Source organism: Vespa crabro, chromosome 7 (genome assembly GCF_910589235.1).
Source record: "Vespa crabro chromosome 7, iyVesCrab1.2, whole genome shotgun sequence".
Lineage (NCBI taxonomy): Eukaryota > Metazoa > Arthropoda > Insecta > Hymenoptera > Vespidae > Vespa > Vespa crabro.
This window is the reverse complement of record NC_060961.1, coordinates 2892349-2908711: the sequence shown is the minus strand read 5'-3', so window position 1 is coordinate 2908711 and position 16363 is coordinate 2892349. Positions and strand designations below refer to the sequence as shown.

General features: G+C 32.8%; 1 protein-coding gene across 2 annotated transcripts in view; it reads right to left on the bottom strand.

Moving 5' to 3' along the window:
• The window catches only part of LOC124425498 (hemicentin-1), a 97137-nt gene extending 81801 nt beyond the window's left edge, over window positions 1-15336 (bottom strand). Inside the window, exons 1-2 of one of the 2 annotated variants that reach the window (XM_046965893.1) lie at window positions 14395-15336; window positions 13483-14249 (exon numbers count right to left, since the gene is read on the bottom strand). In XM_046965893.1, coding sequence (XP_046821849.1) covers window positions 13483-13639 — 157 coding nt within the window. In that variant the 5' untranslated portion in view covers window positions 13640-14249; window positions 14395-15336. The remainder of the gene's footprint in view (window positions 1-13482; window positions 14250-14394) is intronic. The other variant, XM_046965894.1, reaches the window with a different exon arrangement.
• Between the last annotated feature and the right edge of the window lie 1027 nt (window positions 15337-16363).

Genomic DNA, 16363 nt, shown 5'->3' with positions numbered 1-16363 from the left:
CTCTCTCTCTCTCTCTCTCTTTCTCTTTTACACAGGTGTGTTGTAGCTTCGTAGAAAGCAACGAAGAGTTCGTAGTAAAGCCGATCACGCCGCCTCGCGTGATTAACGTTTACGAGCAACGCGGCTTAATTAATTGGACTGCTCCGAAAGCGAATATTAATCGTTCGTACTCAAGCTGGTCGGTGAGCTCGATTAGTATCTTTCGACGAACCGCTTCAGGCTATTTTCTTGAGCTATTCACTCTCATTTCCGAGCTAGTATCAGCAAGATACTTTTGATTGACTTGATCATCGCTTTGATTCTCGATCTTATATATCATTGATCGCGAAATTAAGATTACGTAGATTATCTCAAACCTGTTATACGTGTCAAAGTTAAAACGTTGACGAGATAAAAAAAACTTTACAGATTTTTGTTGCTTTATAATGTAGAACGAAAGAGAGAGAGAGAGAGAGAGATAGAGAGAGAGAGAGAGAGAGAGAGAGAGAGAGAGAGAAATGTTTTTCCTTTTTAAAGGACCACCAGCTGTGATCCATCATTATTCATCGTAATTAATTTATCTTTTTCTCGTTTATTTACAGTATTATGTCTTAGGATTGTGTAAGATTTACTTAGAGATTATCTTCTATGTTACGCTTTAGTATCCTTTGAGATTATCTTTTAAGGTCAATGTTTCTTTTTATAATTATATTCTTTTGCGTTTCTTCTTCTTTTTTTTTTTTTTTTTTTTTTTGTTTTATAGAAGGCCATACCAATTTCATACCAATCTTCCCTGACACTTTCTCTTTCGTCGTAGTATTCACACGATATAAAGGCCTCTCGTAAATCTCTCAAAGAACATCCAATAGCGAAGGAACGATTCTCGCGAGTCAGGAATTCCACGAGGACGAGTCGTTTCTTTCGAAGCTCGAAAAAAGATCGTTTGCATTTCAATTGCGAGCAAATAAATCGCGGAATCGAACCTCGGAAGGGTTCCCGAAGTCGAACGTAAGCCGCTTCGTAGCTCGATAATCGATCCCCTCGAAACTTATAGCTCATTGTCGGTTGGGTCGTATCGTCTTGCGAGAAAACTTTTCTAAATTTTCCAGGACGAATCGAAAAATATTTTTTTCTTTTCTTTCCTTTTTTTTCTTTTTTTTTCTCTCTCTCTCTCTCTCTCTCTCTCTCTCATTTTTTCTTTCGAAAAAATGATATCATACAATATTTCAAATCGTCTTCGATAATACGTCGCATAAATTTATATCAGAAAAATTCTTTCTCTATATCGAATGAGTGTAATACTTAACGTAGATAATAATTAATCTAATTTATAGATTACATGGATCGATCGTAAATGAATTTCATCATTCGGTGCCGCTAAAAGCTAATAATAGCATTAAGTATAGGCATTAATATTATAAAATATAGTATGTATATAGAGAGATGAAGTCTCCGGCAATGATCCGCCTGTGTAAAAGTTACTATTAACGTAATTACCTTTGGCACTCTAGCGAATAAGAACATTTTTTCCATTAAAAAGCCTTCCATGAACAGTGTAAGCGAGTTTGCATTTTATTCCCTTTCTTTCTTTTACTCGCGATAGTCTCCACCACAACAGTCATTATAAAATGTTACCGACCTTTATCGCATATATACGCGATACGGGAGTACATATTTATTTCTCTTCTCGCACATTAGTCACGCTTAATTGCTAATCAGAAATCCAGTCCTTAAATCTGATAACCTTAAATCAATGAAAATATTTTTTTTTTTCCCCAACGTGATAAACATCTTGATGACATAGATCGTTCACTATTTTCACTTGACAATTGACCGAGAAAAATAAATGTCGATGAACAAAAATTCGTGATAACGCGTCGTTCAAACGATCGCCCATTTCGAAAGAAAAAAAAGAAAAAAAAAGAAAAAGGAAAAGAAAAAAAAAAGGAAGAAGAACAAAAGATGTCGATGCATCTGCCACTTTTTTATCTTTCTTTCATCGTAAACATCGCTCGTTGATATCGTTACGAAGTTGGAACGTAATTGTGAGAGCAGCTCGTTAACGCACCACTGGAATATGGCTCGTCGAGGGGCTTGTTGAAAAGAAGATGAAAAAAAAAAAAAAAAGACAAAAGTTATTAACATCGAGCTTTAATAAGCACCGTTCGCTCTGTATAATGCACTCCGTGATTTACTTCGACGTTTCATAGTCACTTCTCACGCTCCCTTATTATCTTCGTCATCCTACGAATCCATTTGTTGTATTCTTCTTCTCCATTCTTTTCTACATATCTAATGTCTGGATATACGTAAAGATTGATGTGCGCGCTTAGGTTTTACTATTTCCTTACAATTTTTAACATATTCAAGAGATACACAGTTTGCATGTAAATAACAAGAATATCTATTGCCTCTTACGAGATTTTATAAATATCAAGATCGTAGCATTAATTATTCATTGCATCGATAAGAAAAAGAAGAAAATAGGGGGAGACTTTATCCATATTTATTGTTACGAGCGTAGAAGAAAATAACGAGAGAACGTTTATTTTATTTTATTATCAAGAAGAAAATATATGGAATATCGTTATTTTACCTGTTTAACTGTAAAACTGAATATTAATCGTAATCGATCGAATGATAAATAAAACGTTGAAAACAAAAAATTTCTCTCGAGTAAAAAGGTCAATTGCATTTCGATCAATAAAGAAAAGATCGACTTCTTATGGAACGCGAAAGGATATTTAATGTCGACTTATGACATTGGAAAATTGGGTCATAGCACCGACTAACAACGTGTAAAACTCGTCAGAGTGGTCATGGTATAACATGTCGTCCCACGAGTTTCTCGCATAAGATCGAATAACGGATACTCAACGACGCTCTACCATTAACTAACGTGACTGTCACACCCATGGGAAACGCGAGCTAGGATTACTGTGCGATATCAAACCATATTTTGAGCCTTCCTATTTGTCATTTCAAGGACGTCAAGTTGAACAACGCGTCGGAGACATCTCTCTCTCTCTCTCTCTTTTTTTTCTTTCTTTCTCTATCTATCTTCCTTTTTCTTATTCTCATCCAGGCTAAGCTCTTTCCCCTCAAAACACATAAAAACATCTTAGACTCTTATAAAAGATCTCAATTTTCATATAAATAAAATTCTATATATTCTCCAATGTTCTTTTGCATCCTTAATATCAATCAATTGCAAATCGATTTCGAACAGGTTCAAATAATAATTGAAATTTTGTAATATTATTATCTTTGATGTTATCATGAATCGAGAATACGATCTTACCACAAATAAAAACTACGTTTTATTTCATCCTAAAGACTCGATCGAATAGAAAAATTTGAAGAAGCATCGGAGCTCGTCTCCGGAGGCTTCGTTTCATCAAGTTTCTATCTAAAAATTGGAATTCGGTTTAAGGGCCGGCTCGGCATTTACGATCTATGCGAGTATTTCCACGATGAAAGGGGATTTGCACTGGGGATTATCCGGTAAGTCTCTATAAAAATCTAAACATGTGAGAGCGCCGAGCACAATGGCTCTTTAAGAGCAATCCTATCCCCATCCCTCTCCTCTCTCTCTCTCTCTCTCTCACTCTCTATCAGTCTGTATCCAACACACTCCCATCACGAGTTTACGTCTTCTCATTTTCGGCGAAGGATACCAAACTGAATCATTTCTTCAGATGTTCAAACCTAAGAAATCTACAGTTTTATTTGATTTCCTGCAGATTGAAGCTGAAGTTCTGATACAAAGGCAAACTTTTCCATCGAAATAGGAACTCGTGAGCTTCGTTCGTAAGATCATTTTTATTCAAACAGGTTGAACATTTTCTGTTCAACATACGTTGAAAAGAATTTCCATTTTTCATCGTGTATGGACACTCAAAATGATCATTCCTTTGTTAAATAAATAATAATATTAAATAAATCGAAGAAAGTCTTTCTGTTATTTACATTATATTTATATTATTATTACGTTAGATGCCTATTTAAAGCTATTAAAACTGAAAATTGCATAAGGGTTGTTAATCAAAAAGTTTTGATCAAACTAAAATATTTTACTTGTCAATTTTATGAGATTCGATTGATAGATGTAATCAACTTTTTACTTCAATTTTTCCCTACACGAGACTTTTTTTTATCTTGTAATTAAAGGAATATTGGACTTCGCGAAAAAGAGGTCAAAGCGAATCGTTACTATACGAGCACTTTAATCTCGCTATCAAAGTACCTAACGAAAAGGTCATATTAGTACGTACGTAAACTTTTAACGTATATTATAGTTATTCAATCAATTTGCTTTAATATATATATAAAAGTCATATTCACTTGGAAAAACGTATATTATCAGGGAACATGATATTAAAGCAACGTATTGCTTTTTAAACAGTTAATTTATATTTGATAATCATTATATGAGAAATGATATATCGTAAAATAAGTATAAAAAGTTATTATATGCTAATCTCAAGTTATATATTAATATTTATTCGTATAATATATTATACGTATAAATATTCGATAATATTGTTACGTTGTAACCTGTAAATAATTTTTCTTTTCTTTTTGACGGAATAATAATTTCATAGATTCACATCTATATACAATTTAAAGGTGGAAAATAAATATATATAAAAGAACGTGGAAAATAATACAACACAATGGAATACAGTAGAAAATACAGAATGTTCGATATCACTTTGATTGCATAAATACCGATGTGCATTCTCTGAAAATGTTTGAAATCATGGCCATGCAACCAGATGGATCGTATACGCAGAGAGCCACATCGCTTAGATAATTAACACACTGAACGGATCCTCCAATTAGTAGCGGTAGACAATTAGCATATAAGCGCGACAATCGATGTATCTATGTATATATAGATTTATCATATAACATGGTATAGCGAATCGACTGTTCGGGAAAAAAACATGATACGTAATCTTGTGAGAATGAAATTCCAAAGTTATTATGATCATAGCATCCAACGTTACTTAACATGAATAAAACAATGTTGACGTTATCATCGATAATATCTTTTTTCTAATCGAAGCACAGAAAACGTTCTAAACTATTCTTCATGATTTTTTTTCTTTTTTCTTTTTACAATTTCATTACATTGAAAAATTGATAAAAGAAGGAGATAAAATTAATTAAAAAAATTCCCGAAAGAATGTCTAACGACGATGTTCCTAGTTGTACTTCAATTTTTCTATTAATCTTCATTCAATCTTTTACCTTTTCGTCGAGTCAAAAGTTTTTCTGAAATATCCAATTTCAAAGTAGAAAATTTCGAAAGGAGTTTACTACGAACGTCACATCTAAGTTTTAACAATTAAGATCATAAACAAAGGCCATGTCCTAGATCGATAAGTTTTAGTGAACTTACGTTAAATCAAAAAGAAGGATGGAAAAATCGGTACTTGCGAACTTTACTAAACTCTCGATAACTGCGGCTATTGTTCAATTTCTTTTAAGCTTTATCTCTCAAATATCTTTCGCACCTGCTATGGAGATACTTAAATCATCCAAAGAGAGTTCCTAACAATCGATTGGCATTACCTTTAAACGATAAAGAAAGAAAGAGAGAGAGAGAGAGAGAGAGAGAGAGAGAGAGAGAGAGAGAGAGAAAGAGAGAGAGAGAGGTACTTTCTTTATAAGACGAAGAAAAGTTTTCATTAGAAAACATTATTCTGACAAATAAGTGAAAATGTAAGGAGAAAGAAAAATACAGAGAAAGAGAGACAACAAAAGATGAAGAAAAATAAGAAGGAACGAAAGATAGAAAGAGAAAAAAGGAAAAGAAAATGATAGGAGAGTTTGTAGGACGTAGAAAAAACCGACAGACAGTGTCACTATCCTCGGAACGCCGTTTTCCCCTAGCATCGTGCATTTTTCTCGTTACCCTCTATCTTCCTTTTTCATCTCGTGATACTGCCCTTCACTCTTGCCTCTCTCTCTCTCTCTCTCATTCTCTCTCCCACTTTCTCCCAACCAACCCAACACCCCTCGTATACTCGCGTTTAATCCCGTTGACACGGATTAACGAGGATTCTTGACCGTCGCGCGTCAAAGGCTACTTTGTCCTAGCCGTAAATTAATCGATGTCAGATGTCAAATTATTTTACCCGACGCAGGCGAGAGAGATAACGTGCGCGTCTCGCTAAAAAGGAAGAAGGAAAAAAAAAAAGAAGAAAGAAAAAAGAAAAAAGGAAAGAAAAAGAAGCAAAAAGGAAGCGATTCCATCCATCATACGGCAAATCTTTTCTTCGCGCGACGTTTTTGCGAATGCTTAGGAAGGAACGTCGCTCTGACTCTATTCGTCTTTGTATATATGTGTTGTGTATACCTTCTAGCATGTTTTTTCTCTTTTTCTTTTTCTTCTTTTTCTTTTTTTCCCTCACGAACACCTCGATCCTGTTAATAAAAACAGCTCGCACCATTTACGAGATTAACCCACACTTTCTCCAACTTTACGTTACAACGTCTCGTTAAAAGGCTCGCACACACGCTTTTAGGAAATCGAAAATAGGAAGGAAAGAAAGGGAAGAAAAAAGATGAAAAAAAGAAAAAATAGAAAAGAAAGAAGAAGACAGAATGAGCTGAATGGAGTTTTATAATCGATCTACGTTTAAATTCGTTGATCGTTAGACAGGTATTTTGATACTATTCTCAATGGGTTTCGTTCGTTCCAAATGTATGAAAGAAGTTTAGATGATATTTCATACATATATGTATAAAGTATATGCGTGAAGAAGGAAGGATGAAGGAAGGGGGTGAAGGAGATTCAGCCGGAGGGGTCAGTAGTATGCAGCTAAAGTTCTATGTCTCGTTGAAAGCGTGTAACTGGTAGCAGAACCCGAGGGATTACTGGTAATCTGTGGTAAGCTACGCTACGTGTGCAGGTACCAGCAACCTGTTTCGGATATTGTTACGACGAGCAGCCGGGAGCCATTTCAACGGCGAGTCGTTCGAACTCGAGTATCCACTGTGCCGTTTCTCTTCCGGTACCGGCACCGGCTCGTTTGTAGACTCGTTAGCGCCATACCGCGGATACGACGAGGAGGTTCGATGCTTTACAGACGAATTAGCCAAATGTTGCGAAATTTCCATCGTATCTGTCTGTCTCCCTTTCTCCCTCTCCCTCTCTCTCTCTCTCTCTCTCTCTCTTTCTGTCTCTCTCTCTCTCTTTCTCTATCTATCTATCTATCTATCTCTCTTTCTCGTTCTGTCTCTAACGAACGAGACGCACAAGCCCACCAATTTCAACAAGCGTTTTCAATGAAGAAACATGTTTACTTTCTCTCTCTCTCTCTATCTATCTATCTATCTATTTCTCTCTCTATCTATCTATCTATCTATCTATCTATCTATCTATCTATCTCTCTTTCTCTTTTGTATCGGAAAATGGTTAAATTAGTTGCTTGCTAAAAATAGAGAGAACTCCATTGTATTTCTCTGAATGTTCGCTTTTACGAGCATACGAATGATCGTAATTGGAAAAAATCATTAAAAATAAATAAGATTCGAAGAAACGAATAATACGATTATTATGACTTTATTTATATGAACGAATCGATGAAAATGTATATCTGTATTGAAAAGAAAATTAGGAAAAGTAAAGGAAATACTTTCTAGCAGCAGTTAGAAAGAATCCTTTACGATGTATATTAAGATGAGATCTATGTGGCAAAGTCCTCCCATAATTACAACGAGATAGTCGACTAAATCCTTCTCTAAAAATACGTAGATATTAAATCAGTTCTTTCACACGTTAACAACTGACTTAACGACACCACCATCGTAAAGTATTACTTTTTTATCTCTCTCTCTCTCTCTCTCTCTCTCTCTCTCTCTCTCTTTCTCTCTCTTTCTTCTTTCCTTGATTTTCCTTCTCTTTACAAGGTAAGAGAATCTCCCTTTAATAGCTTAACGCATTAACGTTGGATATCTTCTCTTTCTTTCGTCATACTTATGATAGTTGATCAACGAGAAAGAAAGTGAGCTTGGAGTTTAGCCTTTTGATAACAACTCTTTCTCAAAGTGATGTTTCACTTTCCAAGTACTTCCCAAACAAGATTAAACGTCATAATCACTTTACACAAAATAGCTTCTAATACTCCGTAGATTTCTTCGAAAGTAATGAATGATAATGTTAAGAAAGAATTTTTATTTCTTAATTGAATCGTGAATCCTTTCTTTATGGTCATTATTAAAATAACAATTTAATAAGTTTCTTTTTTATTTTCAGGCATGATATTCGAAAAAGAACAAAATTTTTCTATTCCAATTAAAAGACATAAGAAATAATATCATGATTCGTGGTTTAAAATGTTTGATACATCAAAATGAATCCTTTTACGTTTGGAATATCGTAGTTTTGCAGAATAAGACCCGAGGGTACGATATTCTGTATTATAGTCGTCACACGTATACATGCTCATGAGAAATACGTAATTCGAGTGGTTCGTATCGGTAGCCACTCTATAACGCTTCGTCCCGCTATGTAAAGCACGCTATATGCATATATGTATGTACATATATAGTATACGATATATGATAATACGCAACGTGGGACTGTTTGCTAGAGTTGGAAGGATATATTATCGAACGAGAATATTCACGTAGTAAGTATAGCAATCGTAAAATTTAAGAACATCGTTTAGATTAAACGAAACATCTTTTCTTACATCTTCGAACGAACTAATTCCATTTGATAAATGTTCGTTTCTGAAAAATATTCTATTACGGATGATTTTAGAAAAAAAAGAAAAAAAAAAAAAACACTGTCAATCTCATTGATCTTATTCTATAATTAATGAATATTAAATACGTTTGAAAAGTGATCAAAATCATAGGATTTTAATTAAATTTTTTCGAAAATTTAACGTAATAAATATTTTTAATAAACATATCCTTATATTAAATTAATTTCGATCCCATCTAATATAATTGTTTTTAACTTATGAATTAAAAATTCGTTTTTTTTTTTTTTTTTTTTTTTTTTTTTTTTTTTTTTTTTTTTAATGGTATTATCTTCCTCTTACAAGATGAAAGAAGTCTTCATTCAACGATTTCTCACCAATGAGTGAAAACGAATGCGACGAAGCCTTTCCTTTCGTTCCGCAAAGAATGACAAATGGTTGGCCATTAGAACGATTTCGTGATCATTCCGTCCTTCCATCGTCTAACGCTTCGCTCTGAGTCTCATGCAAAAAATTAATTACCACTGTGAGCATTCGCGTCAAGTGCGGTAAAATCGTCGACTACGAAACTTCTATACTGGCTATATGATACACGTACACATATGTACATGTTAAATGTAAATGTAAGTGATAAATCTCTAAAAAGATCTGTAATTATCAAAGAAGAAAGAACAACGTGAAAAATAAATGAAAAATATTTCATTACTGTTCATATAAATAAGATGAAAAATTGACTGTACTGTTTAAAAAATAACTTTGTCACTTTTAAAAAAAACGTAAACACGACGATAAACACTACTAATTGCTAAAGACAATCGATTCTTAATATTTTCTTTATAAAAATCATATTTTACTTGAACGATTTTAATAAACTTTAATTGTAATATTTTATAATTTATCATCATTAAGAATTATTATTAATTACAATTATTTTATTATTTATATTACTTTCGTTATATTTAAAAAGATTATATTATATATTTCTATAACTTTTGTAATAAAAACCACTTTTGAAATTTCATTTGAAAATTCGAATAAAATTTCTTTATAATAGGCTCAACGTTATGTAATAAATGTACTTACGTTGATAAAACGTAAAAATTCGAACATAATAATAATAGAATGTATAACATTTTAATCGCACGAAAGAATTACACTCCGTTTATATTATTTAAACTATACCAATGCAATTATGCACGAACATTAATGCGTTGAAAGCCAAGTGAATTTTTATAAATAAATCGCAAAAATAATAATGACGAATATTTTGGAGCTTAAGAAAAGAAGCTTTCGTGATATTAAATCTGTACGTATGTAATAGCTTATATTTGTTAATGATTCACAATATTTTTGTAAATATTTTTCTGTATAATTTTATGAAATCTGACTATTCACAAAATTAAGAATAAAAAATTCTATATAATTAGAGACGTATTCGTTAACTTTAATCGTAAGACAAAGTTTATATCTATAAGTAACGTATTTGAAATCGACGTTCTCACCACAACGTCATTTCGTAACTAACACGAATCGTAACGGTACTCAAGACTAACAGCATACGTCGTTATAAAAATTTAATGGCTACATTATCATTTAATACGACACGAGAGAAATATTACATCTCATTTTAGAAGAATATCAAATACAGGAGGAAAAAAAGGAGATTGTTAATGAAGAGATAGATCAAAAGGATATACAAAGAAATTCCAACGATGTTAAATAATTTAATTGAAAATACGAATAACAAACTTTGTTTTTTTTTGTTTTTTTTTTTTTTATTTTATTGATTAAACTCACCTGTTGGAACATAACAAAGTAAGTATTCGTGAATACCTCATCTATGAAATTTGATCACACGCCGCGGTACTTTTTGTAACGCAACCATTTAATTGCAATTGTAATTAACCGTGGTAGAAGCCGCCCAATGAGCGTATTAATTTGCCACGGAAAATGTTTGCGAACGGGTATATGTATGTATCTGAATAAGTGTGCGCGTACGTACGTACATGTATCAATTGATTGAGTCTCCCTCCCCCTTTCTCCACCCCTACCTCCCGAAAATTCATTTAACTTTTCAATTTTTCTAATATGGTCTTATTAATTTTTGTGAATTTTTGCGTATTATCATTTTTCATGAGCTTGCAAAAATCGTATTGCTGATTAGTATATGTTTATCAAAGTTAAAATAAATCGTTGAATTAAGAATATCAAAAAAGCTTATATTACGAGTGAAATTATACGATCGTATATATGAAATTTTCATAATTTTATAATCAATTAAATGTAATTTAATAGAAATATTTTTTAATATAAATTAATTGTTAATGGTTAAGATATAATCTGAACAAGATATAATCCGAAGAATAAATCTTTGACGATCGAATTTTTCAACCACACATTTTGTTCCTAACTTTCTACCAATAAGACATATCTTTTTTATTGTACGACGATAAATTCAAGTGGGTTTAGCGCCGAGGTTTAATTAAACTAGTTTGGTCGTCATTCTGTCCCCCTTCAGAGCCCATGCTTTTACGTGTCTCCGTTAGAATCGATCGGCCTCTTTAATTTAGTCGTTCGCGAATGGAACACACTTTAGGTTATATTAGTTATTTACGTAGAAAAGAAAAAAAGAAAAAGAACTTATACGATATGTGCTAGTAAGTATCATTAGCATTCTCGAAAGTGCTACTTTATTATGCCCACTCGAGGAAATAAACGAGAGGTAGCACGAGCCATTTCTATCGTTCATTTATTTTCTTTCAAAAACTCGTTCTATTAAATGAAGTTAAGTTAATTATAAGAGAATTAAAATGATTTACACTGACATGCTACATAATAATTTTGTTCGCGAGAGATTCAAAAAATTCAAAAAGAAAAAACAAAAAGAAAAAAATGAAAAATAAAAAAAAAAAAAAGAGAAGAACAAACGATTGGTATAATAAGATATTGTTTTTAACTCTATAATTTACTTTTGGCATCAAGTATTCGATGAGGAAGTTAAAATAATGGAATCCCGTTGATAGTTATTCTTACGTAAAAGCCACGTAAGAGGTAATTAATTTCAAAGATCGACACACGGATAATGACAATCCTGTAAATATCAAAATTTACGAGTAGTTAATGTTATTTCGATCGTTTCGTTCTTCGTTAAAGGAGGAGTCACGAAATTAATTTAGCTTTGGGTTTCAGAGACTGAAAAAAATTCTTGATATTTTGATCGTTCCAAGCCATTATTCTTTGTTCTACGCCGCTCGTCAAGCCTACTAATTTGGTTGGTTGGCTTGCTGATAAAACGAGAACCTAAACCGTAACTTCTTTATCAAATTTTCAATTAACTAAAGATTCCGCCCCTATGTGCCGGGCAATTAAAAACACACGACTCCTTCACACATCGTTTTAATAAATATTTGCATTCTTTCGTCTAAATAAAAATAACAATTAAAATCCGAAGAGAATAAAGTTTTTGCGATAATTAATACATTGCCAGCTAATCAGAAATTTATTTGTCCGTACAGATATTATTACTATTCCTTGTTAATATTTATATTATATTACATATCTATATACCTACATGTGTGTTCGTATATATATATATATATATATATATATATATATATATATATATATATATATACATATGAATGTTATGAACTAAGTAATTAATACAGACATTATGAATAATGACAAACAAAATTGAACACTATAATAAATATATTAGAGAAAACTATAAGAAGACACAATCTTATCGCTGATATTTATTATAGTGATTGATATTATTTGTCATTATTCAGAATGCCTATATTAATCACTTAGTCGATATATACATACACACACACACACACATACACACAAATTTATGAGCATATAAATATATATACTGATAATGCGAATAAATTGAATTTCAAATATTCGTTCTATCTCGTTCTAAGTGTACCATATGTATCATAATCTCCCCCCCTCTCTCTCTCTCTCTCCCTTTCTATAAATCTATCTAATGCATAATGAATATTCATACAAACAAATTTTTTTATATCTTTCATCAATTAAATCTAACTGGATAATATATTTTCATAGATCATTGAAAAACGACGAAATTAACATGAAACATAACGAATGAAACAAAATAAATAAGAGTAATCATAATTGATAGATAGAAGGAAGTAAAAGCCACATATACCGACGAAATTAGACGACTCATTTATGCAAATAAAGGACGACTAATTACGCCGTAAAAGCGTTAACCATATCAAAATCAATATTCCGCGTAATGTTTGCTGTTTACGCGAGTCTCAAAAGCGACATGATGTAGAAATGGAAAATTTTCCCATTCGTTATATATATATATATATATATATATATATATATATATATATATATATATATATCCATAAGCGAGAGCTCATTTTCTGATCTTAAGGGAATATTTCTTTTTCTTTTTTTTTTAACCAACAATATTACTCATAAATATCATCGTAAAATAAATATCATCGATAACGTATTAAATCGTTCGACGAACCCTTTATGAAAATTCATTGTATTTCTGTGTTATCGAGGAAATAACATATAAAAAAAAAAAAAGAAAAAAAAATCAATACTAATAATAGAAAGCTTAAGGCTACCAACGAAAAAAAAAAAAAAGAAAAAAAAGAAGGAAAGAAAGAAAAAAAAAATTCGATTGGAATAGGTAAAGTTCACTAGGGGTTTAGAATTTGGTGTCCGGCAATAAAAGCAAATAGGGTGTCGCATAAATACCACTCTGATAACTAGGCTCACAACTTACCGGGCTTATCCAGATCAGATACGTCGACCTGCGAGTAGACCGAGGCCACTCCCAGGACCAACAAAACTGTGGTCGTGGTTGTAGTGCTGCTACCATTCGTCGCGGATTGCATCGTCGATGCGATGCTAGCAAAGTTCCACCGGCACCTCCACCACATTTTTTTCTCTTTTCTCTTCTTGTTCCCTCTTTCACTCTTCCTTCCTTCTTTCTCTCTCTCTCTCTCTCTCTCTCTCTCTCTCTCTCGTTTTTGCTCTCTCTCTCTCTTTCTCTCTTGCTCTCTATACCTCCTTCCTTCTTTCTCTTTTTCTCTCGTTCACAATTCACAAAATAACAAAAAAAGAACACGTTTCCTTTAGTTTTTTCTATCTTCCTTTTTCTACTCTTCCTTGTCTATACTCTTCTTATGCTTCCTGAGTGCTAGCATTCCATAAACATGGGACAGTTTCGAAATGGCATTACTAATTGCAACCACGAACCTTCCTTTCGTTTTCTCTCTTCCCTCCTTCGTTCATTCGTCCAGCAATACGTTCGCTGCCGTCGCAGCATTGCGTTCTGGACATTCTCACTTTCTTCTTATATCTCGTCTTCTTTTTCTCTCGTTTTCCTTCTTTTCGACCCTTCCAGAGGGATTGAATCCCAAAAGGATTCTCGGCAAAGGAAATATTCTTTTAAAAGATAATGATAAAACTTTGATCCTTTAACACTTTTTGACAAAACTTCAAGTCGAATTTGAGAAAATTGTATAATCCTCTTTTTAGCTTTATGTGCTACCGGAAAAATTCGCATATATATATATATATACATATATATTCATATATATATATATATGTTTGTGTGTGTGTGTGTGTGTGTGTGTGTGTGTGTGTGTGTGTGTGTGTGTATAAATTAATGGTAGAAAATTCGAGACGATACGCTCGATGATGGCAGTATAATGATGAAAACTCGGTAAAATTTTTCTGTTCCGTTGGCAGTGCTGAAGAATTATTATTCGAAGTAATGCGTTCGATTAGTATTATCTTCTTTCTGAAGTAAAATATCTCCAAATTACGTAATATCTTCTACGTTTAGGTTAAAACGATGATAAAAGCATCGTCGTATTTTTATTAAAGAACCTTTGGACTCGGTCACAAGAATAACTAATAATTATCGAGTAGAAATGGTGGATCCTCGCACTCGAATCAATGAAACCGATTTTTAACACTCATAAATTCACAAGACAATCCTTGGAAAGCTCTGAAGATAAGTTCAAATCGAAAACTCTGGATATCCTTTCGGTATAAATCGATTTTTCGATTCGATATCACGCGTCTTGATAAAACTATCACCGTGAGAGCGGTGTCACGTGCGTACACGTAGGATTACCGTTATTCGTTTTCGTTAATTTGTAGAAATGTCCTTTGAGAGTGATAAAGTAAAAAACGAAAGAAAATAAAAGAAAGGGAAAACTAAACAAAAATAAAAGAAAAATCTTATCTAAAGTCAGCTTATCTAGAAATAAAAAAATCCGCCGGGAATGTCACTGGGTCGACAAAACGACATAGCCCGTCCATTTTTAGTCTTCTATCAGCGGATTCCGTACCGCGTACGTTTACCGTCGGCATTCGCGAGCATGCGTTACGATCGATTTATATCGAAAGTAGACGTCAATCGATCGATCGAAAACGATGATTACGATAATAAAAAATTATGAGCTCGATAAAGGAAAAAATTTATGAGTTTCGTTTGTTTTCCAATGTAAATACTATTCTCGATGATTTTCACTCATGACAGGACTTTATTGAAACGCGTTATACCGGTTCGAAATAAAAAAACGCGTAAACACACCTCTCTTATAACGGAACCACATCGAGTCCTGACCCGCAGCGGCTCGGTACTGAAACCATTGAGTAGCGCGAATGACTGTCGCGAGTCTCTTCGGCTACATTCGTATTTAGTCGGCTACGTTCGGGCACGCTCGCTTTACTATCCTCTTCTTGCCTATTACACCACCCTCAATCTCTTTCTTTCTCTATCGGTGAGTCGGGAATTTCTCTCTACTGGACCGAGATAGATCCTCTATCTTTCTCTTTCTCACTTTCTCTCTCTCTCTCTCTCTCTCTCTCTCTCTCTCTCTCTCTCTCACTCTTTCTTTATAAAATATAAAAAATAAAACATAAATCTTTATTAATTTATATTTACCTATACTATCCATTCATCCTGTGCTATTTTTATTCTATTATTATTCTATAATTTCTCTATTATTATTTTTAATTCAATATATGTAATAACATTTTTATTCATTTATTCTTCCTTTTTATTTATATGTTTTATTTTATTGCCATGTATATACATATATATATATATATATATATATATATATATATATAAAACCAAGATCTATAGTTAGATATAGAACCCCGAGCCAAATATAACATTTTTTACTCGCCTTTCGAAAGTCTACTAGTTATGTTAATAACATAGTTTATTAACATAACTAGTAGATATATGTTAATAACTAGTTTCGATTTTATGTATTTATACTTAGCTGTATCTATTTTTTCTATTTCTCCCTCTTTCTCTCTCATTTTCTTTCTCTCTCCCTTTCTTTTACTCACACTCCATCTGTACGTCGTTTCTTTTTACCATGTATCTCCGATGAAATGTTCTTTTCTCTTTTTCACTTTCCCTCTCTCTCTCTTTCATTTTCTTACTCTCTCTTTATTATTCTTTCAGAGGATTACTATGATTTAACAACATGCCTAATGAGTCGCCATAATCGTTGCGGTGCAGGTAACGTGCAAGCACCGTGCATGCACTTGCACTCACCAGGAACGAAATGCTTCTAAGTACTATCTTACTTCGTTATCTATGTACCTCACTTAAAAGAACTCATCCTTCTCTC